The sequence below is a fragment of the Schistocerca serialis genome, chromosome 3, assembly GCF_023864345.2.
Source record: "Schistocerca serialis cubense isolate TAMUIC-IGC-003099 chromosome 3, iqSchSeri2.2, whole genome shotgun sequence".
In the NCBI taxonomy this organism is placed as follows: domain Eukaryota; kingdom Metazoa; phylum Arthropoda; class Insecta; order Orthoptera; family Acrididae; genus Schistocerca; species Schistocerca serialis.
The window spans coordinates 746,200,269-746,224,756 of record NC_064640.1 but is presented as its reverse complement, the minus strand read 5'-3'; the positions used below and the strand labels follow the sequence as shown (position 1 = coordinate 746,224,756).

The 24,488-nt window shown below is 42.2% G+C and overlaps 1 protein-coding gene across 1 annotated transcript in view; it reads right to left on the bottom strand.

Moving 5' to 3' along the window:
- Positions 1–13,008: 13,008 nt before the first annotated feature.
- Positions 13,009–24,488, bottom strand: part of LOC126471193 (tubulin beta chain-like) — a 99,663-nt gene continuing 88,183 nt past the window's right edge. The window contains exons 8-9 of the mRNA XM_050099305.1: positions 19,471–19,623; positions 13,009–13,134 (exon numbers count right to left, since the gene is read on the bottom strand). Of these exons, the coding sequence (XP_049955262.1) occupies positions 13,009–13,134; positions 19,471–19,623 (279 nt within the window). The remainder of the gene's footprint in view (positions 13,135–19,470; positions 19,624–24,488) is intronic.

Here is a 24,488-nt window from a genome sequence, read left to right as displayed (position 1 = left end):
AGATTGCTAGAATATCCGGAAGTAAATTTGGTCCCTTTTCGAGGGCATCATTCAGCGATAGAGACTCTGGCTCATGTGAGGATGCATCGTAGACTATTCTGTACTTCACACTTCCACTGATGCATTTCTTCACAATATGGTGTGGCAGTTAGAATGTGTTTCCCGCAGTACAGTCCTCAGGTGCTATCTCTACCTGGTTCTTCTCAATATATTTCGACATTGTCTCATGGTAAATGACCTTCAGCTCTTCATTCCCTCGCAGCTTGTTTTGTAAGGAGCGAAGACGCGCTTCAGCAGTTGTGCGGTTGCAGGAGAGAGGCATATCCTTCTTTCGAGGCAGAGATACAACTCTGTGGCCATATTACACACAGTATGATTCTCGGAATTCCTGATAAATGGGGTGGTCCATGGGTTTTAATGCTCGCTCTTGATGTCCTGTTATCCCGATTGTCTCCAGGTCCCAAAATCGGCGCACTGACTCATCGGATATATCACTGCAGCTGCCCTGAATAAAGTTGACAGTTGCTCTGTTGACGGTGGTGCTAGATCTGTTTCCACTGAGGATATATCCAGAGATTGATGGGAGAAGAACCAATGATGGTGATATCTTGATTGGTCGTTCCAAAGTCACGATTCTCCAGTAATAATCAGCTCCAATCAGGATCTCAATAGGTAGATCTTCAGTGTCTCCCTTAGGATCTGCGAGTGGTGTACCACCCCTCAAGGCCATATCTCCTACATCTTGTGGCACTGTTGGTTGCTGTGAAAAATTATTTGTGCTTTCAAAGGCTGTTACTGATATGTGGGAATTAGTGGAGCATCCCATCATATTAAACTGCACCTTCTTCCTTGAGAGTGATGAACTGTAACTGGATTCGAAAGTAGTTATCTCGAGAGTGCTGCTTCCAATGACACTTAGTTGGAGAGATTCGATCAGTGAATGGTGAATGAAACTCGATTGACTCCCTGTGCCCAGGATGGCAGGTGTCTGTCTGCTCTTACCAGTGGGTCCTGTGATACACGAGCAGTCTGCAGGTATGTGAAGTTAGAAGTCATAGTTTCAATTTTATTTACTGTTGTGGTATGGCTACTACAGATAGAAATGTGATGCTCCCCTTACATTTCGCACAGGACGCCTTTCCCCGTTTGAAACACTGATTTCTGTTGTGGCCACGTCTCAGGCATAGAAAGCAACGGTTCATTGTCTTGAGGGCGTCGATTCTTGCCTGCAAGCTTGTAGTCTTTTGGCAGTCTTGGCCCCAGTGCCCTCTTTCGCCGCAATACACACAGAAGGGCTCTGAATTCTGTTGTTTCTTCTTGTCCCTCTTCGTTTTAACCTTTACATGGAAGGCAGATGCTGTTGGTACGTAATTTTCGCGTGGTACAGTATCGCCACGAATTTTGCGTGTGTTGATAGCTCCTTCCACCTCTTCATTTATGAACTCCATAACGTGGGTGAGGTTCTCTTCTTCAATCTTTTGCCTTCGGGCATGAACAAGCCAATTTTTGCTTATTTCTTCAGGAAAGGCTCGAAGAAGTTTGGGTGCAAGCACTCTCCCATAAGAGTCCACATTTTCTCCTAGAGCTCGTAGTGCTTGGATGCGCATATGGCACTCAATGTAGGTGGAATTGAGAGCCTCTGGACTGCCTGAAGTCGAAGTGTTAAGATTCTCCAAGAAATCTAGGTGACTGGATAATTCTGTTCTTATCCTCATATTTGGATTTCAAAATTTGCTTAGTCTGCTCATATGTATCAGCTGTAACAGCAATGCCATAGACCAAGTCCTTAGGTTCCCCATCAAGGTAACCACGGAGGAATACATGCTTGTTCAATGTTGACACCATCGGATTCTCGTCTATGGAGGCTGTGAACTGCTCCCAAAATCGAGGCCAAGCTTCTATGTCCCCTGAAAATGGGTGCAGTTTGATAGCAGGCAATTTTATGTCCATACAGGCGTGTTGTTGAGCCGCTGACGTCGCGTTTCTGTCTCCTGAGCGCGCTCCTCCTAGAAGGCCTTTCAGAGGGCCCGTTTGCATTTATCAGTATATTCCTCACAAGCTTCCGTGTCGGCTTCGTATTCGGAGTCATCCAGCAAGTCCTGGATTGTATCGTTCAGTCGGGTCAACTCTTCTGTTTCCTGAAGGCGTTCCTGGAAGTGTTCTACTTCTGCAGCTGTAGAACCATCGAAGGCGTTTATTTGGCTGACTAAACGCGTCGCATTCGATCGCAAGGTCGTCCGCTTCCGGCGCAGCCTCCCGAAGTTCGTAGCTACTGCTTCTGCTATGGTGAGTTGGTGGTTTTGCTGTCTGTCGCTAAGGGATGGCGCTGTCCTGGAGTGTGAACCGTTATCAGTCCCCTAATGACGTTTGTAGTTCTCAACAGATGGCGCGACCGTGCAGTTTTCAACTTCCGCGACCTTTAGTAGTGGTCGCTGTTGCTAACAGATGGCGCTGCAGTCTACCAGTACTTTAGCAAGTCCCATTTATGCTTTGCAAATAATACGCCAACTGCCCTCTATTGCTCTGCCACCAACAAACATGCACCAAGTAACATCACATACAAATCAATCGCCCCACAGTGTCCTTTCCTACAATTTCAGAGCAATGCCGCAACTTATCTGTGTGAGCTGAACGTGGCGTGACGAGACCAGATTTTGAGATTGAAGTCGCTCAAAACCACCTCCGCCGGCGTCGAGTCCACTTTAATGTGTAGTAGCACTATCTCTTCATGTTTTCCCGGGTTCGGCACCAAAATGTTGCTACACGCTAGTGAAATCAAGGACACAGTAAAACTTCTGCTCACACACACCTTTATTCTCACACATTCATTTTACAGTTATAGTTGAAATATATCCGCTGCAGAGGGTAGCACAATGTACAGACTTAACAGAACACCCCCTCAATACACGACTGACATAGTCTTCTGTAAATATGCTAACACCCACATCGCCCATCTAACCTATCAATTACCTAAGTACTTAATTCCATTTCAATTTTAACCATATTAAATAATTCAATTTACAATTTCATATATGTATGCAAAGGTGTTCAACTACCTACTTTCTACTACTTTTAGAAGACCGTCGCCTCTTCCTAGGAACCCTTGCAGAGTTTGAATTCTGTCAGTAAAGAAACTTCACTTGCGCTTTCACTACCAAATTAAGAAAACTGCGCTTAAAGAAAGGGCACTTTTACTAACCTCAGCCAACCGACCGCCACTTCCTCCCAGAAACCCTCGCCGAGTTTGAATTCTGGCAGTAAAGACAGGTCGCTTACGCTTTCGCGACCGATCTAAGAAAATTGCGCGTAAAGAAAGGACACTTGCACTAACCTCATCCACCCGACCACCACAACCTCCTACGATCAGGCGCCAAGTGTGAAATCTGCCAATAAACAAAGCTCACTTGCGTCTTTGCTACCAACGTAAGAATATTGCTGAAAACGATGCGTACCACCACTTCCTAGGGGGCAGTTAGTAAAAGGACTCTGCCCGCACTAGGCTGATGGAAGGAGAAAATTTATTTATTTGGGGGCAATTTATTTACGGATGGAGTATATGTATTACAGAACACACGCTCTGACATTCCCCATATCATACAGACCTGCCAACCACTCCCACATAACTCATTTATAATGCTCTAGACACACGCTTGCTAATTGTAAACAGTTAAAAATAACCCATAGCACAGCCTACAGACATGTGAACCGCTCGTAAATAATGCAAAACATTTACTTCTAAATACCCAAACAGCTCCTAATTTGCGCAAATAATTTCAGTCCAGACCTGCAAACTGCTCCTAAATAATACACCACAATGATGTGTAGACACGCTAAATACTCGTAAGCTATTCAAATAGCGCATATGAAGGCCTACCGACACGATATCGAAATAATGCAATCAACGCATGCAAGCACAATCCATTGAATACACAGGAGGCAGCGATAACTGCCGTAAATCTAAGATCTCTAAACTTGCACAGCCCCTGCTCGGCTTCCGCAAACATGAAGTGGCAGCACCTCCCTCATACGTAACACCTGTGAAATACCTATCCAAATACGTGCTCACCTACATACACGTGCTGATGTGATCAGGCGGGAGTGCAACCCTGAGCTTCAGCCGAACGCAGGCCAAAGTTGTAGGTAGGCGCCCTTAAAGACCAAGCGTTTATTTACACACACAACGCGCACTCCAAGCAGAGCCGCGTGCGATCGGCCTTCCCCACTAACTGCGGTCCGGCAAAGACGCTTCAGAAATTCCATTCCACAATAGAAGAACCTTCTGTCCCCCATTAGCGATTCTAACGGACCATAAGTGACGATTGACTGACGCTTCACCGCGCGCGCTACAACCCCCGCGAAATGAGGCAGCCACAGCTCGCACCCGCCAGCCGCCGCCACCGACGACGACCACCACACACACACACACACACACACACACACACACACACACACACACACACACAGTCATCCTCTCTACTCATCCCATAACATAAGCAATAGTAGCTTTACAATCTAATATATACAAAGCCTACACAATGTAAGCCACAGTAACTTTGACAATACCGACTACATGCCCCTATGCTCTCCATCCCTAAGGAAGCACTGTGAACCTGCTCTTTCTTTCTACACACGCGACACTCAGCGGTAATCAGTTCTTCTATATCAACGGATGGAAGTCTCTCTCAGAACTGTTCCACGAATTCGGTGATCGCTTCCCCTCAACACAAATGAGTTACTGTCTCTTCTTCCTTGACTGCTCCCTTTTTTTGTACAAACATCTCCAGACACAGACTACAAGAACACACAACAATGTTTCGAAGTACAGCATCCTATAAATCATAATTTAAAATTTCAGCTTTGGATTTGCTGTCTTCCGTTGCCGGGCCAGACTGATCAGTGAGTGACTGGATGGAAGCTTTCGACCCACTTACCGATTTTACGTAAGACGAGAATTTCCTTGGGGTTTCAGCAAGATCTTTTGCTAAAGTATGATGGAGATAGTGGTTAAATGCTTCGTGCATCACTTTTTACAGCAGCACGAATCTCTACTAACTTTTGTCTGCCCTCATTCTCCCGATCTTTCTTGTACCGCGAGTGCGACTGCCTTTGCTTTCTAAGCATTCTCCGAATTGCGCTGTTAAACCACAGTGGGTCTTTTACGTCCGTAACCCACTTTTTCGGGACATAAATGTCCAATGCGTGATTTACAATGTGTTAAAAATTTGCCCATACTTCTTCCACGTCCATCGTACCGGAAGTAAATGAAGTTGATTCATTTACTAAGTGGGATGCTAACAACTGCTTATCTGCTCTTACTAGAAAGAATACTCTCCTAGCCTTCTTGACAGACTTTTTAACTTTCGTAACCATAGTCGTAATGACAACATCATGATCACTAATCCCTGTCTCAACACTGACACCGTCGATGAGGTCTGGTCTGTTCGTGGCTGCCAGATCTAAAATATTTCCATCATGCGTTGGCTGTCGATTTAGCTGCTCAAGACAGTTTTCGACTAATGTGTTCAAAAGTAATTCACACGACGGCTTGTCTGTACCACCTGTAATGAATCCATAGACATCCAAGTCTATACTAGGTAGGCTGAAGTCGCCTCCGACTAATATAGCATGATCCGGGTACTTCTGCGATACAGAATGTGGACTCCCTTTGAATGATTCTAGAACTGTCACAGTGGAACCTGGTGGCCGGTAATAACACCCCACAATTAACTTTATTTCCCCTAGCCCTGTTAAACGTGTCCAGATAACTTCACAATCACACTACTTCGACCTTAGTAGACAATATTTTTGTCAACTGCAATGAAGACACCACCTCCTACGGTGTCTAATCTGTCTTTCCGATACACGTTCCAACCCTCACTAAATATTTCAGAACTTCCTATCTCAGGGTTCAGCCAGGTCTCAGTCCTGAGAATAATTTGCGCGCCACACACTTCCTGGAGGGCTGCAAATTCAGGAACTTTATTCCGAACACTCAAAATTTACTGCTAATATCTTGATAGCTGAAGCGCCATTACACTGAGCGCGTCCTGATTTCCCTGCCTGCACGTCGACTGGTGAGTCTTCATCAGGACACCTCACACTACTGCCTAGCCTAAAAAAACCCCATGTGCACGCCACAAGTACTCTGCTACCCGAGTAGCCGCTTCCTTTGTGTAGTGCACCCCTGACCTATCTAGGGGCGTCCTACAATTCCCCACCCAATAGCGAAAGTCTAGAAATCTGCAACGAAGACTGTCACAGAGTTGACGAAGCCTCAGGTTGAGACCCTCCACTCGTCTCCAAACCAAAAGGACCCCAATCCACTCTGGGAACGATGCTGCAAATAGAGAGCTCTGCTTGCACCCCACCTGCAAGGCCAGCGGTCTTCACCAAATTCGCCAGCTGCCTGTACGAACTGAGGATCGCCTCAGAACCCAAGCGACAGGCATCACTGGTGCCGATGTGGGCAACTACTTGCAGAAGACTGCTCCCTGTACGCTCGATAGCCGCAGGCAAGGCCGCCTCCCCATCTTGGATGAGCCCCCCCCCGCAGCAGACAAACCGAGTGCACGTTGGAGTTCTTTCCAGCCCTGTACGCTATTTCCCACCTAACGTTGGAGCGCCCGATAACCAGCAAGCCTTTGCCCCTGTGTGCCTGCTCTGACCCTGCTGAAGGAGCGGCCACCTGCCCAAACAGGACGAACGGGCGAGGCCAGCCAGGCAGCCTCCACATTGACCCTCCGCCTCGAGCGACGCGAACGCGTTGCAGTCCGTGACTCACCCTGAGGTGAGGGCGGCCCCAACACGCCAGGTACATTAGAAGGTGCCTCGGCGGCTGAGTCAGCGGACGCAGCAAGCGACAAGTAGGATGTCTCAAGCGACGCGCCAGACCCTACGCCGTCGCTGCACCTCGACGCAGCAGCCTGAAGGCGGCTGACAGTGGCCAACAGCACGCTCAGCTCCTCGCGAACCGCAGCCAGTTCCTCCTGTGCCCGCACGCAGTACGCACACACCCTATCCATCCTACTGCTAATATCTAACGACTCCGCGAATTTATACTCTACGGCTATCAATAAGCAATATTACTCCTCAAATGCGAGAATACGCAAGGATTTTATGTAATTAAATATGCAAGCGCACAAACACTCGGAAAGAAAATAAGATCAAACTACAAAACAAATACGAAAGCTAAATATGCGACTCGTTGCTGCACTGATACTTCACCAGCGGCTGCTCAGGTAGGGTTTGGCAAGCACTAAGACAAGCAGTAGAAACTCTCGCCATCTGTGGGCGGGTGTTATCTAGTTGAAATGTAAACCCATGATGGTTTGCGATGAACAGAAGGGGCATAGAATATCGCCGATGCACCGCTGTGATGTAAGTGCTCCGCGGCTGACAACCAAAGGGGTCTTGCTGTGAAATGAAAAGGCACCACAGATCATTGCTCATGGTTGGCAGGCTGTATGGCAGGTGACTGACGGGTTGGTATCTCACCACTGACTGGGGGCGCCTGCAGACACGTCTTCGCTATCATCGGGGCATGGAATCTCTGATTAGACTACTAGAGTATAATTCTCGTCATTGAGTCCTGGTTGGAACTGAGCCCCGCTGACCAGTAAAAGCGTACTACCCAACCCTAGATTTGCCACCAAGGCTGCCCATCACTTCCAATTGAGCACGTTTGGGGCATTATGGGCAAAGACATTCAGCCAATTCGGGATTGTGGGTATCTAATGCGCAAAATGAACAGATTTCGACACGATATCTCTCAGGAGGACATCCACCAACTCTCAACTAATGCCAAGCTGAAAAACTGTTTGCATGAAGGCCAGAGCTGGACCAACGAGTTAGCTACTTGCCCAATTTTTTCTGAAATTTTAATTATTTGTTTGTGTTGTATATCGATCGGCTATGTTGCGAATTTCTTCTCGAATAAAATTTAAGAATCTGGATCCAGAGCAAATTCTTATCTACATCTACATCTACATCTATACTCCGCGAGCCACCTTACGGTGTGTGGCGGAGGGTACTTATTGTACCACTATCTGATCCCCCCTTCCCTGTCCCCGAACGAGCACCGACTCCTCTGTACTTTATAGATGGAATTATTGTATTTGTTGGAACAGCGGATTTACATGTGTTAAAATTAGAACACGATCCCAGTGAATCTTACTTCTGCAACAATACTTCTGCGCGCTGTCATTTTCCAGTAAATGAAAAAATAATTCTATACTAGTAAAGTTTGTAGTAATTGACAGAAAAACAGCGAATAAAACAGATGTCATTTCTGGCATTCTCCAAGATGGTGTTACAGGGCCTTTGCTGTTCCTTACCTTCATGAGCAATTTAGGAGACAATTTGAGCAGCCATCTTACGTTGTTTGCAGATAATGCTGTCGTTTATCACTAGTGAAGTCATAAGAAGATTAAAACCAATTGCAAAAGGATTTAGAAAAGATAGCTGTATGCTGCGAAATTTGGCTATTTACCCTAAATAATGAAAAGTGTGAAGTCATCCACATGAGTGCTAAAAGGAATCTGTTGAACTTCGGTTACTCGATAAATCAGTCAAATCTAACGGCCGTAAATTGAATTAAATACCTAGGAATTGCAATCATGAATAACTTACATTGGAAAGAGCACAAAGAAAATGTTGTTGTGAAGGCAAACAGAAGAAAGTTTTGTTGGCAGAACATTAGAAGATGCAACATTAAAGTGCCTACACTATACCTTTCGAGTACTGCTGCACAGTGTGGTATAGTTACCAGGTAAGATTCACGGAATACATGGAGGAAGTTCGAAGAAGGGTAGCACGTTTTATATTATCTGTAAATAGTGGAGACAACTTCACAGACGTAATACACAATTTGGGGTGGAGATCGTTAAACCACAGGCTTTTTCGTAGCTGCGGGAACTTATCACGAAATTTGAATCACCAACATTCTCCTCCTAATGCGAAAGTATTTTATTGATGCCAGCCTACAGAGGGAGAAAGATCACCGTTGTAAAATAAGGGAAATCAGAGCACGCACAGAAAGATATAGGTGTTCGTTTTCTCCAGGCGCTGTTCGAGAATGGAATAATAGAGAATTAGTGGGAAGGTGGTTAAATGAACTCTCTATCAAGCACTTTAAGCGTAGGCGTTAATATGGCGCCGAGAGCTATGGAATTCTTTTAATTATCTAGTGTTAAGTGCACATATTTATACATTCTGTCGATAACACGAAACCAAGACAAAAGCCTACATTTTTCAGAAGTAAACTAGGAAACGTAAAGCAACAAATCTGTTTATTAGGAAAGTTTTACTCTGGTAGCAGATCATGAGACCCATTCTTCCTGTCCTGTGCTAGGGGTTTACAGATCAACTCCCCATCACAGGCCCCCCCCCCCCCCCCCCCAGATTTAGTGGTAAGATGGCCCAGTGGATAGCCCTTCAAAAACTGAACACAGATCAAGCATGAAAACAGAAAGAAGATGTACTTAACTACGAAAAAAAAATCAGCAGAATAAAAACAATGAGCAGTCCAAGCTAAAAATGTGCAACATCTACCGAATATACACGGCCATGGTGTCGTGGTTATGTGATTACAGTGTTGGACTGCGAAGGAGAGATCCGATTTCAAACATTTTTTTATTTCTCAAAGTTATGAACTGTCCGTCGGGTCATTAATGTGTGTGTATTGTGCTGTAACTTCCGTTTACAACAACGAAGTGTAATGAATTGTCCTCCAGACGTACGTGTCTATTTTTTTTCTATGCAAGTACCACTTGTTATGCCTCTTTAGTTCAGTTTTGAAAGTTTTGACAATTTTTTTTTCTTGTAACACTGTTCACCCGTGTATTTGTTGTTTTCATTTCCGTGAGAGGTCTATGCGGCATCTCGCCTGCTCTCACCTTATAATGTGCGCTTACGGCGGTAATATACTCTTATTCTTACCATATGACTCATGTTGTATAACCGATGTAGGGTACGACAATTACCAAGACTAGAGAAGCGGAAACAGACATGTCAATGACTGGACGGACATAAATTTGAGAAAAAAATAGAGCGTGAGGGAGATTTGAACTATCTCCCGCGAAGCATTCAAACACCGTGACCACACAACCACGACACTTCGCTTTGCACATTTCCCTCGATGTTTCCAATCTTAAAGTTCGATCATTCACTGCTTCGATTTGGTTATTTTTTCAAAGTCTAGTACACATTCCTGTTTTCATGCTTGATCTGTGTTCAGTTTTTGACGGGATATCCACAGGACCATCTTACCACTAAATCTAATGGAGGGGGAGGGGAAGGGGAAGGGGGTGCTTCCCTTGTAACAAAAAATTTGAGTACTCAAATATCTACGCAGAACATGTTTGAAATAAAATGAAAATCTTATATTTGTCACATCATAAGGCTACACAAATGTTAGAAATTCAGTAAAGAAAACATAAAAGTATCTTGTGGAATAAGCCTTATCGACAGAATTTGTCACCAGTTAATTATGTAGTCACAATATACTGTTGGTGTGAATGGTTTCAGTTTCTGTCTATCGGTTGGTTTCTTCTCATTTAGTTCCACATAGCCCTGCAGAAAAGGAGGAGCACATGGCAACAATGGACGGTTGATTGTGCAAAGCAATAGTTGAAAATTATGAACAATCAGTCCATCAGTGATATTCCTTCCTACGACAAGATGCTCTTCATATCTAAACTCCATAAATGCACATACATAGAATATTACTTTTCATTTTTTCACCGTTATTCGCATAGACTCCACCGAAAATACTTACTTCCTGAAGGAGACCTATTTTTGTCACCAGTTATGAAAATCAAAAATGTTTGCAGTCTGTAAATTATTAATACTAAATATGTTGTTCTTGTTCGAAGATACTATTAACACTACTTCCTCATGCAATGGATATATTCTATCTGATATGCGAATCTCTCTGTAACATCGAAATTACAGTCAGGTGGCGTGTAAGAATGACCACGTACGGGAAAATAATGGTCTAAATTATGTAATCTTTCAGTGCTAACAAGTGGTTTTTAAGAAATCCAACACTTATTTTTGTTCTGACCTAGAAAACCACCAGGAAATTTGTAGTTATGTAGTAGAACTTTGTACTTCACTATTAATGTAGTCTAAGAAAGAAGAGCAACTTCATCCAGATGTTTCTTGGCCTATCCCTCATGATATACCTGTACGCAAAGTTTTGCAGTGTAGTTCATATTGTGAATATATAATACCTTGAAGGGAAGTTGCCTGCAGCAGAGCGCTTCCTGTACTGACATCTTCGGCAGCTGCAGATTCTGCATGTAATTACACATATTATAGCAATTTCATTGTTTTCTTTACTTAGATTATACAAGGATTCCATTTTGCTTGTGAACTTTTTTGGTCTCCTCGTATGGACTGTATACTCTGCTACTACTACTACTACTACTACTACTACTACTACTACTACACTTAACTTTATTGCTACGGCTTTACATTTACAGGAAATAGCAATTTGTAGACTTCTATCAGTGTGAACCGTTCTTCCAAAAATAAAGTTCTTCAACAAATACGAAATCTATTCAGGATATTTCTCCACAAAAATGCTATTCATTATTTTGATATTAAGTTTCTTAGTCGAATATTTTCATCTCGTTATTTATAATGACCCTTTTTTGTTGGATATGAGCGTAACTGCTCGACTACTGGAATACTGGCCCCTTGGAGATGCATTTAGTGACATTTTTACCCTTTGTGTTCTTTGGAGACATTCCAGACAGTAAAGAAACATGTCAAACGGCGAGCACGAGCTTTTGTCACATTTCTATTTTGAAATGCCTTGGCACATATTTGACATATTACTAAACGTTATGTAACATAATACATGAAATAGCATGTGCGAAATATCTTTGCTTCCTTACCTTGTTAACTTTTACAACTTCAGCAGTGCTTGTTATACTAATCGTGTTCATCTTTATTTGCTACAAAAGTTTGTGGATATCTCATAATGATCCCTCTGACAGCTCCGTAACCTTTTTACACACGATTATGGAACTGTTAATGACACACTGAAGCACTGTTTTCAACAGCAAACGTTTTGCATGATCAAAATTTACAGTGAAACTGCAGCGTACTGATTTGCAATCGTATCCAATTTTCTTCTTTGTGACGACCTTAGAAGCACAGTTGATGTATGCCGAACTATTTACTTTTGCTTCCTTCACATGTTCTGATTTGTATTCGATATTTTTAAGTTCCTTTTCACTTTTTTTCACTTCGAACAAAACACTTTCTCATTATCAGATGCCATGCTGCCGTTTGACATTCAAAGGACGGTAGTGGCATACCACGTGCTGAACAGACAGAACACTTCTCATGCACACATTCAAAGCATAAATAGCACCTCTGCCGGAGAAGAGTCGTTTCTCAATTATACTGAAATTTTAAACCTCGCCTGTAGGCCAGAAGTATGTGATAGATACGTTCTTCCTACATAAAACTGTATGTGTTGTCTCCACAAATACGAAAATTTAAATGACTCAGTGTAAAAAAGTGGAGAAGCGCTATTTGTGCCTTTAACGATTGAAATACTGTATTACAGGTGGAAAAATGTTTTCATTAAGAGATAAATAAATTATGTTCTTGTATTTCTTACTGACCACACAAGCCACAGTTTTCTCGCTCTTTGTGTGTAACTTCGCAGTTGTGATTTTCGATATGAAATTTAGAACAAAGACTAACCAGATTACTGTAACAGAAGACCAAATACAACTATTCAATGGAAAAAAACTTTGATTAAATCTAAATTTTGCATCTTCTTCATTTCTTCTCGTAAATAAACTAATTTACCAATTACATAGAACATATTTCAGGGGACCAATCGTTACGGCAGATCAAACAAAAATACGTCCCTTCAAACATGTTTATTGATGCATGCAATACTTAGTTCTGCGCTCATAACTATATCTGTGACTGCAACATCCGCTATCAATCCATATTTTGATTTTATTAAACGTAAATATGGTATGGCTAGCCCACAACCCGTGTGTCGTCCAGGCTGTACGCGGAGACATCCGCCACCTTATCCTCGGCAGCCTCTTCTACTTCGTCGTCCTGGTCATCGCCCTGGTCGTCGTCGTCTTCTGCAGTCGCCTCCTGCAGACGAAACGCACATCTTAGTAGGCTGTCACAGCAAGTTCAGTTCATTAAATGAAACAACAAGTTTACTGTTACCAGTCACCGTTGACTGGTTACAGTAAACTTTATGTTTCATTTACTGTCAATAAGTCACGGTAAATCCTAACGTAAAATGTTCGCATTTCAAGTTCAGTTCAACCCAACTACTCCTGCTTGTCGCAAAATGAACTCTGTGGAACTGAATTTATTTTTTACAAGCAGGGAAATATCTAAAATTTTTCGTTCAAAAATACAGTCTTGATCACACCACTTATGTTTCAAGAACATAGGTGACCGGTTTCGGTCATATCACATGACCATCAGAATAGCACCGCACGAACAAAATCAGTCTTCGGCCATCATATAACTTTTAATAAGCATGCTGAAGGGACGGTACAACAGAATTTGCAAGTCCTTCATTGCGCTAATAAAGGCTTATTATTAGATAGTTTGGAGGAGATCGAGATATATATACCCATTAGAGAGATGAACCGTCAGTGCTTCTCAATGAACAGCTGGATTTTCGTGAGAAACATTTTTATGATCTCTTTGACGAAATTCTATGAACACGTATGTACTGTTTTGTTCAGAAAATCATAGGACCCAGTTCTATCCATGGCAGAAATGTACCTCCGAACAGTACATGAATATTTATATCACAATCTTAAACTTCCAGCTAGAAATATTACGAAATATAACTCCATTTTTAATAAACCAGTTTTATGACATTTAAAAAAATGTAATATCATACCACTCGCCAGCTGATCATTTCATTATTACATGTATCTCCAGTGCCAAATAATGTTAATATAAGACAGACTGAATCTAGCATAGGTGTATACTTGCAGTCAAGTCACAACTCATATCGATATAATGCCACAATGCCAAAGATCTTCACAACATCGTTGACTTTGAAACCATTGTGGTAGTACAACCTTAGCCCATAGAGGGCACACTAAGCATTCATTCATAGTCTGTACAGTTATTTTTAAAGCTTTTAATTGACATTTTATACAATATCTAAGTAGTTCCATGGTTGTAAAGATATATTTTATAGATAACTACTTTTATGTTATTATTGTACTTTTTTTTTTACGTTTTGACGATTATGTGAACCCGTTTTGCACTGGTTGACGTGAGGTAGAGGGAGAAGAGGTAGGCGGAGCATCTTCGTATTTAAGCGAATGCCCGTCACTTGCTGGCACCAGTTGACATCACAGCAGCTGAGAAGAGTGCTCCACCTACCATCTTCGAAGGTTGCCTTGGGTATAACAAGTCTTATTGTATTTTATCTTTATAAGCATTTTGTCATATTTTGTCAATCTAGTAAGGTTTCTATTACTTTCTAAATTAAATTACAGGTCTGATGATGATCATGTGATATGACCGAAACCAGTCACCTATGTTCTTGAAACTCTTAAGTGGTGTGATCAAGCCTGAATTTTTGAAAGAAAAATTTTAAGAATTTTTGATCACTGTTCCAAAAATGTTGATTAAAAAGGGAAATACGAGGGTTATTCCAAAAGTAAGGTCCGATTCGCCGTAACTATTGAAATTTGGCGCCAATGACAAAACACGCATGCGCGCCGACTCCCGGCAAGCCTTGCGCGTCAAACGCCGCCATTCGCTTTGTTACTGTTGCTGAGTGTAGTTCACAGTGTCACTTTACAATGTTTAAGACAATTGATCAGCCCGCCGATTGTGAAGTAAGGGCAGTGATACGGTTTTTGTCTGCAAGAAACAATTCAGCGGCGGAAATCCATCGGCAGATTACTGAAGTGTACGGTCCTAACATAATGAGCGACAGTAAAGTGCGCAAGTGGGTGCGAGCTTTTAATGAAGGACGGGATAATGTGCACGATGAACCACGGTGTGGCCGACCATCAGTGATTTCAGACGATTTGGTCAATGCGGTTGACAAAAAAATTCGTGAAGATCGCCGATTCACTATTACAGACGTAGACATGCATTTTCCGAATGTGAGTAGAACAACTTTGTACAGAATTGTGTCTGAACATTTGAAGTTTCACAAATTGTGTGCCCGCTGGGTTCCCAGGCTGCTTACTGAGCCCCAACGAATGAAAAGAATGGCTTTTGCTCTTGATTTTTTGGAGCGATATCATAAGGAAGGTGACAGTCTTTTAGACAATGTTGTCACAGGGGATGAGACATGGGTTTCTCACATCACTTCAGAGTCTAAACGTCAGTCAATGCAATGGCGTCACACGTCATCGCCAGTCAAGGTCTAGGCAAAGCAGACAATCTCAACACGTAAGGTTATGGCGACTGTGTTCTGGGATAGACGTGGAGTATTGTTAGTCGACTTTATGGAGAGAGGAACAACGATTAATAAAGCCGCCTACTGCGCTTCCCTGACTAAACTTCGACGTGCAATCCAGAATAAGCGACGTGGTCTTTTGTCGTCTGGAATCTTGTTGTTGTATGACAATGCCAGACCCCACACTGCAAATGAAACGCAAGCTCTGATCAAGAAATTTGGATGGGAACAGATGGACCATCCTCCTTACAGTCCGGACCTGGCGCCAAGTGATTTCCACCTGTTCCGTTACTTAAAGGAGTTTCTCGGCGGCAAGCGCTTCGACACAGATGATGAAGTGAAAGAAGCAGTTAAGGACTGGTTATCGTCACAGGCGGCCGATTTCTATAACATGGGCATTCAAAAGCTTGTTGAACGATGTGACAAATGTTTAAATAAGTATGGAAGTTATGTAGAAAAATAGATAAAGATGTAAGGAATGTAAATAAAACAATTGTTTTGAAAAAACATTTTAGTTTTGATTTTTTTTATAACCGTACCTTACTTTTGGAATAACCCTCGTATGTTTGTGGGCACTGAATCAGAATGAAGTGCAAAACTTAACAACGCTTCCATTCCTTGCAGGACTCTAAATAGACGTGACATTATCGTTTGCAGGTATGAAGTGGGTGCTGAAGTGTTTCTAGAAAACAAACGACGTTTAAGAATTTTACTTGGGCAGTACCACCTTTGATCTTTGCAGTTAAGAGTTACAAGAATCCGAGGCATGGTTGAAGTCTAGGGAACGGTAGATTGCGTGAAGGCATGTAGCGGAAGAAAATCTCGGTCACACTGACAACGAAGGACAATGGATCGAGATTAGCAGGCTTACATTCCGACACATTCTGAATGTAGCTGATGCCAAAACGGGAAATTAATTTCGTTAGTTGTTCATCAAAATTTGTGAAGTTAAATGTTTCGAGGACCTAAGTATTTTGCCGGATGACGTAACCTTTAAATTTTACGGAACAATTAATTGTGAAAGCTGCGTGCACTGGGCTAAAGAAAATCCATACGTAACTGAAGCTAGGCACGTTAGCCTACCACGAATATTCTGGTGTTTTCCGTCCGGACGGTTTATCAGGCCCCGCTTCTTTGACGAGCCTGTCACAGTCTAACGTAGCACATTATCCCGAGTTGTTATTCCTTGCAGTGAAGTACGCGATTTTTAACAGTGTCTGGTTCTGTTGCCGGGGGAAACTCGTATTTTCGTACTCTACATACTGTAATCCTGTCGCTACCACGACTGTACTTTCATCACCTCAGATCATAATCTTCAATACTTTCGGAGATATATTTAATCTGAAAATAACTTTTCTTTCGCCACGAAACAGAGCTATGGATTGTAAGATTAGATTTTTAGTGAAATGTTTGAGAATTCTTTATTGAAGATTAGTACATAAAATTTCTTTAATAGTTGCTTGAAGTAGAAACAGTCGTTTCAATATTATTTAATTATGTTGTGGTTAGAGTGAGCGTATAGAGGACATACGTGAAGTGTGAATGTTTTATTTTACTGAAAACTATGGAAAAGTATGCTTGGAAAAAATCTTGTGCAGTCACGAGGCATGAGACTCGTGTCCACTGTGCTTTCTTTTGTATAAAAACAGCCAAAACGAAAGAAAAAGTTTAATTGCTGGCGATAATTCGGAGTTCATTTTATTTGAATTTCGTTTCATAAATTCTTTCATAATCCTGTTGGACGAGTTATTGATTATCGCCAGCATTTGAAGGCAGGAGCTTTTCTGATTATCTGGACAGACAATCAGCACAAGAGATTTAAGTATTCTACGCACTTTGCGAAACGCACTGTGCTGCAGTCCTGTGTATCGAGTTGTCGAACATCAGCCGTCTTAGTGAACGGAACGTGTGGACCGGTACCACACAAATTTCGGCTAAGATTAGAATCATGTATTCGTTCAGATGTTTTGCCATAAATATGAATCGAGTACAAATTTAAAAATGTTTAGTGAAATGTTTGAGAATTCTTTATTGAATTACTTTGGAAGTTATTTGCGTGAGAAATTGCTGGTCGTTTTAGAACTCCACATGGTGTGTCATGAACATTCATGGAGCATTACGGCGAGCACTTCTTTAAAAGAAGAAGACTGAACTACTTTAACTCGCGGATAGTTGTGGGTCACTGGTTGTTTAGAACACACAATTTATTCGGGTGGCTGTTTTGCGTGTGAAGACACTTAGTAAAACAGTAACAAGCTTGCAATGATAATAGTTTAGGCAGTGAATATGGATTTGATAGCCACTAAGATGATTTTTCAGACACATTAAAGGCTCATTAATTGAACGTTTAACGTTTAATGCAATTAGTTAGAATTCCGAACGCCAGGTCTTTTCTAAAAATATACAGATACTGCCACTAAGTTTGAGTCATGCTACCTGGTCGGTGTTATTTTAATGGAGCTTTTCGTCGATTGAACTAGCACGTATCAACACAGAGTGAAGTGAATGGGCATGAACAAGCCTATCTACGTAGGTTGACAAATTTCTGCACCGAAACCAAGAAATAAAGACCTTCAGGCCGAACCATGATCTAAGTAGATGGATGACTGATACAAGACACCGCCCAGTCGAAGTAGGTGACTTAACAAGAAATGTTGCATCTGAGAAGTACAGGACTTAACGAAATGTTTGAAAATTAAGTTTATTTTTGCAACAGGAAATTTGAGTCACCAAGTCGCTCCGAGATGGATAGGGCAAAGTGGAAGTGTTGTAGGGTACTCGTTCTATCACCACATTTAATCCTTTTATGTTCAACCTTTTGGGTACTAACAAGGAAACAATGTATACCGCAAGAATACAAACACTGATCTAAGAGGTCAAATCCAGCAAGCTTTCGATGCTATTCCATTATAAAAAATACATTAGTTATGTCACTGTCTTAGCAGCAGTAATCTTAACCGTAGTCTTATTTCAGCATGGTTTTAGTTTTGAATATATACCGCTAATTTACATCTTAACCTATACAACACGGAAAACTTTACAGTTCTGTCCGATTTACACTGAAGGGCTTCAGTTCCAAAAAGTGTACATTATTTTGTGACATCGTGCAGTTTTTCGAGGACACATACAAGTATTTATAGTAATTTGTTGCTCACGAATAACCGTATTTGCAAAAATGACGATGAGAGTGAAGGAAAATACCACGTGAATTACTATTTTCTTGCAATAATGCTAACCGACACATACCAAATGTTGAAGATACCTTATAAGACTTCAACACTTGCTGTTCAGACAACTAACTCGTTTTAGCTATAGTGAAACCACTGGTTGCAAGAATAGGGCTACATTTGCAACATCGGAGTATAGTTTCGTAGTTCGAGATACTAATTCTGTTTAGTATTTTGTACAACTGGTTCATAATAATTATTACTAAAAATGAAATGATCGTATGGCATTATTCGTCGGGAGGCGGGAGAGTTCGGCCGCCGTATTGCAAGGTCTTTTTCGTTGACACCACTTCGGCGCCTTGCGAGTCAATGATGATGAACACACAACACCCAGTGATCACGAGGCAGAGAAAATCCCTGACCCCGCCGGGAATCGAACCTGGGACCCCGTGCGCCGGAAACGAGAACGTTACTCCAAGACCACGAGCTGCTTACATTATTATTACAACAAACTGGAGACAAGTAGCTACATGGTCAGTACACGGACCAGTCCATTCATTCATTCATTCATTCATTCATTCATTCATTCATTCATTCATTCATTCATTCATTCATTCATTCAGTTATGTAGTGATGGCGCATCTACCATATTTATTACGCTTAATGGAAAAGGCGTAGCACTAAATAAGGTAAGCCTATTTTCTGTGAACATTAAAACTGCCAAAAGGCTTCTTCGTTTCGACTTAAGTGGCATTTAAGGCAGGAGTAACCAGGTAGCATGTAGGTGGCAGGGTAACTTTATTTAAGGTTATCAAAATCTGCTACATCGCCTCATTTCTTTTTTAGATTCACCAAACATCCGCTACTAACCTGGTACTGCTGGTACTCGCTGATCAAGTCGTCGATGTTGGAGGCTGCCTCTGCAAATTCCATCTCATCCATGCCTTCGCCTATGTACCAATGCAAGAAAGCCTTGCGTCGCAACATGGAAGCGAACTGCTCTGAAATACGCCGAAACAATTCCTGAAAAAAGTTCGTATTCTTATCAGAATTGCCGCAGTTCACAAATGACACCAGAAATAACGGGATACCATGTCGCGCACAGTTGAGTACTTGACATAACCCAGAAACGAAAGAAGTCTGTGGAGTGCGTGCGAGTGACGATTATTGAAAATTACGCATCATTTATATCGGTTACACAGATCTATAGTATACTGTTCTGCGCCGGCCGGTGTGGCCGTGTGGTTCTAAGCGCGTCAGTTTGGAACCGCATGACCGCTACAGTCACAGGTTCGAATCCTGCCTCGGGCATTGATGTGTGTGATGTCCTTAGGTTAGTTAGGTTTAAGTAGTTAAGTCTCATAGTGCTCAGAGCCATTTTTATACTGTTCTGCTATCTTCTATGGTTGTGGCATCTGTTTCAGTAGCATGGATCACTACTTTTTCGTTTAGGTTGACGGCTCTCCACCGTAGCAACGTTCTTTTACCCGCAGTATGTTTTAATAGAGCAGCTAGAGACTTAAATTGTGAATTATTATTTGACAATGTTCTAAATTTCCCATACTTGAGATGTTCGTTATTCCATTTTCGAACACACAACTGGACTATAGTTATCTACTTAAAAATCTATCTTTGTACTGATTCTATGAATGCTATCAATGTGTAACTCAAAAAGCACGGAAAACTTCATGATATACAAGGTGATCTGGGATTCCTGTTACAAGCTTCTAAGACTTTTAGAGGGGAGTAAGTACATAACATTCTGACAGTTTCTGTTCAGATGTTTAACGTGTCCACTTCTCCTCGAGGAATTTAATTAGGAGTGACGCAGTACAATTGGAAAGGAAATATAGCTGAACATCCATTTATAATCCCAATTGTTTGTATTGACACTTTAACATTACGTTTTTATATTATTCTAAAACAAAAAAGAACTCAGCGTACTGTACGCACAGGACAGTACTGATGCATAACAGCGGCTCGATATGGCGGCCACAAACTTTGTTAAAGATAGTTTACTTAGGAAACCTGTTGTGGTACACCCTCGCCATCCCACATGCCATATCTTCAGTTTCTAGTGCAGCGACCAGAACTCATGAGAGCAGATCTTCCTCTGTCTCTACAGGGGTCTCTTAAATTATACTTTGCATGCGACTCAACTGGTAGTCCACATCATCCTGTCTACTCTATTGCATACCAGGAGAAGCAACTCAGACTTTCCCTCAGCAGACGTGGACGCCTTACACATGTAAACTGAAGCTGCCGTGAAAAGAAACGGTACGTTTCCGAACATGGGTTCCTATTCAAATTATTATGTTCTCGCTCCAGTCTACAAATCTTGGAAGTTTGTAAGGGGAATTTCGGAAACCCTGTATGTATTGTATTCCATTTTTAGAGTTGCGTATTACTTACATTAATAATATCAATTTAATATATGACAACATATACACATGGTGTGTGTAAATTGTGTCCGTAAGTGAATGACTGTTCCTGTCACCAACCCATTACAAGAAGCCCATATGAAAATGGGCCGAAAATGTCCGAATCCCGAGAGGAATTCCCCGTTATGTAATGCACCTCAGACTTACATTTTTAATTACATTCTTCGTTACAGGTGATCTCGTCATTTCTTTTTAGCTTGTCTTTTGTTGTTTTGCGTATGTTAGTAACATCCATCACGTCACAAAAGATTTATTTGGTGAGAGAGATAAGTGACATGCACTACATATACGGCCTTGCGGATGGAAATGCTGCGGCAGCACTTCAGCTTCATACTTAAAGGTATCTCAAGAGGCAGTTACCATGTGTAAATACATTTACACAGTGCTTTTGAGAGAAAGGCACATTGGAAAGAAGGGTTTGTAACATTGGCAGACCCCAAGACCTATGGAGCTGCGAGCTAGAACGCGTTCATATTTTGGACAAAAGCTAATATACTGACTGATCGAAGGCAAGGAGTTACCTCACCTGTAACATTCAGCATCACAATCTCCTGTGAACTCATCACTTTCAGTGGGTGAAATGCTTAAATCCCGAAAACATCCTTAGCAGAAGATCTTTGTCGACGCACGTCGCGGCAGTGTGCTGTGTTCGTGCATTGTCAGTTGTTGGCACTGATAAGGCTGCTTTACAAGTGATGGGATCTTCAGTTATCGTAGCGTTCACGTCTGTGCGTACGAAAACCCTAATGCAGTACATGACAACGATAGCGATTCAGCCTCAGCGTGTAGGATGGAACCAGACATGAGTGTGATGGTAGTTCTTACTTCTTTCCGCATTATCTTACTGGATGAACTTAGCTACGTTTTCTCAGAAGTGCGGTGCTTCATACACTGAGTTGACAGAAGTCATGACATACCTCTTAACATGACGGACCACCTTTTGGCCAGTGTAGAACAGTGGCGAGACGTGGCATGGACAAAGCACGTCGTTGGAAATCCCTCAGAAATAAAAGCCATGCTGCCTTTGTAGCCGTCCGTAATTGCGAAAGTATTGCCGGCGTAGGATTTTGTGCACGAACGGATTTCTCGATTATGTCCCAAAAAATGTCTCATGAATGGCCAAATCATTCGATAGAACTGCCCAGAACGCTTTTCAAATCAGCCGCCAACAGTTGTGGCCTGGTGACATGGGCCATTGTCTTCCACGAAAATTCCGTCGTCGTTGGGAACAAGAAGGCCAGAAGGGGCGGGTGTGGGGGCCAAAAGGGAGAATTGGTCCAAAGTATAGTCAATTACCAAGGCAAAAACGTGCCAAATAAAGAGACTCCTATTAAGCTCCTGTTACGACAGGAAAAGAAGGGCCGCGAGTCTATTCTCGTACCACGCAGTGGTTCACGATGTCCCTCTTGCAGCGCCTGGTAGTGTAGTTTGTTCATCTCTGAAACGCTTTTGCGCTAAGTGAAATATTCTGTGACTAAACTCTCCGCTCTCTACTATTAGTCCTACCTGGTAGGTGTTCCAGAGTGAGGAGCTGTACTGAAGAGTCAATTGACGTAATGTTTTTTAAGCTACTTATTTCGTAGATGTCGCCTTGAGACCCTTCCAATGAATCTGTCCGACATCTATTTTACGTGGTTCTTTCACGTAAGGTCGCTCTGGACGTTTACTCTTAGATATTTTACGGTTGATACGACTTCTAAAAATTTGTCATCAGTGGGGTATTTCCACGCTAGTTTATTTCTGCGATGTGTGAGCAGTATCTTGCATTTATTTACGTTCTGGGTGAACTGCATTTCTCTGCACTATTCATCAATCCTCCAAGTTCTTTTGCAAATAGCTACTGCCTTCTTGCATTACTACTTTCTTGTAGGAAACTATCACCTGCAAACAATGTTGTGGAGCTTCTGCCATTTTCTGCTGTCTCATCTAATATATCATTAAAAGCAATGGTTCTTTCATACACTCTTAGCGTTCTGCTGAAATTACTTTACATCTATTTTGTTAAATTAAGAGCAACGTGGTGTTCTCTTTGCAAGGAAGCCTTGAACGCAGTAGTAAATCTGGTACGATACTCGGGATACTCGATTAGCTCTTATTTTTTTCTCTGGATGACAGTTCGGGACGGTGTCAAATGCCTTCCTGAAGTCTAGAAACAAGGCATAAACCTGAGCACTATGGATCTCATGGAACGACAGAGCGAGCAGAGTTTCACAAATCTCTTTGCGAAATTCATGTTGAGTTTTATGGCGATTTTCGTTCTTCAAAACGTCATAATACGAGAGCATAAACCATGTTTCATAATTCTATAACAAATTGACATCAGTGGTAGAGTCCTATAACTATGTACCGAGCGAGGTGGTGCAATTGTTAGCACACTGGACACTCATTCGGGAGGACGACTATTCAAAACCCACGTCCGGCCATCCAGATTTTGGTTTTCTGTGATTTCCCTAAATCGCTCCAAGCAAATGCCGGGATAGTTCCCTCGAAAGGGCACTGCCGATTTCCATCCCCGTCCTTGAGACAATCCGAGCTTGTGGTCAGTCTCTAATGAGGGACGTTAAACACAATCTTCCTTCCTTCCTTCCTTCCTTCCTTCCTTCCTTCCTGTAATTATTTCAATCTGTCTTAGGACCCTTCTTGAAAACGGGAATGACTATCGCTTTTTTACAATTGCTACGTACCGTTCGTTGCTCCAGCGACTTACGATGAAATGCTGCTTGTACTGGAAAGCACGTTCTTTCGCATCGTCTGTGTAGAATCTTACAGGTTTCACTTCTGGCCCAGATGCGTTTCCTTTATTAAGCGATTGTAGATGCTATTCTGTTCCGCTGTCACGTATCTCAGTATCTGCCATTTTCATGTTCGTATGCCAACTCTAAGCTTTTCAGTAGTACACTTCAGGTAGTGGAGCTATACCACGAAGCTGCAGTCCTTATGGAACAATTGGGAGGTAGCCTCGTGTTTGTAACTCAGACAACAGCTACCGTCAGCCTCCCATATATGTATTCGGCTTGGATGTGCAATTCGAATCGGTGCAGAAATACCATGAAGTATTGGGTACACATCGCAAATAGTAGTACGAAATCCCAACTGTTAAAAGTTTGCATCGTTTAACGATTTTGGGAGTATCATCGATTATTAGAAAGTACAGTCTTAGACAATAAAACTGATCGCCAGCCGGCCGCCACATCGACTAACCGAGTCGTTCACTTAAGGTGACCAATAAAACCGACCGCCTCTGACAAAGCTACGTCCGGCCATCTGTACAATATGGCAACGCTAAAAGATGCGGAAGTTTCAGGAGGAAGTGTTGTGTATTTAGGAGATACTCTGCCGTTGTGTTAGCCTGTGGGCTAGTCGCAATTATGCATTCTTAACCTGAAATCGCGTGTTCGTGTCCAACTGTCTTTTTTTTTAAATACATTTCGGCCCTCGTCTAAAGTT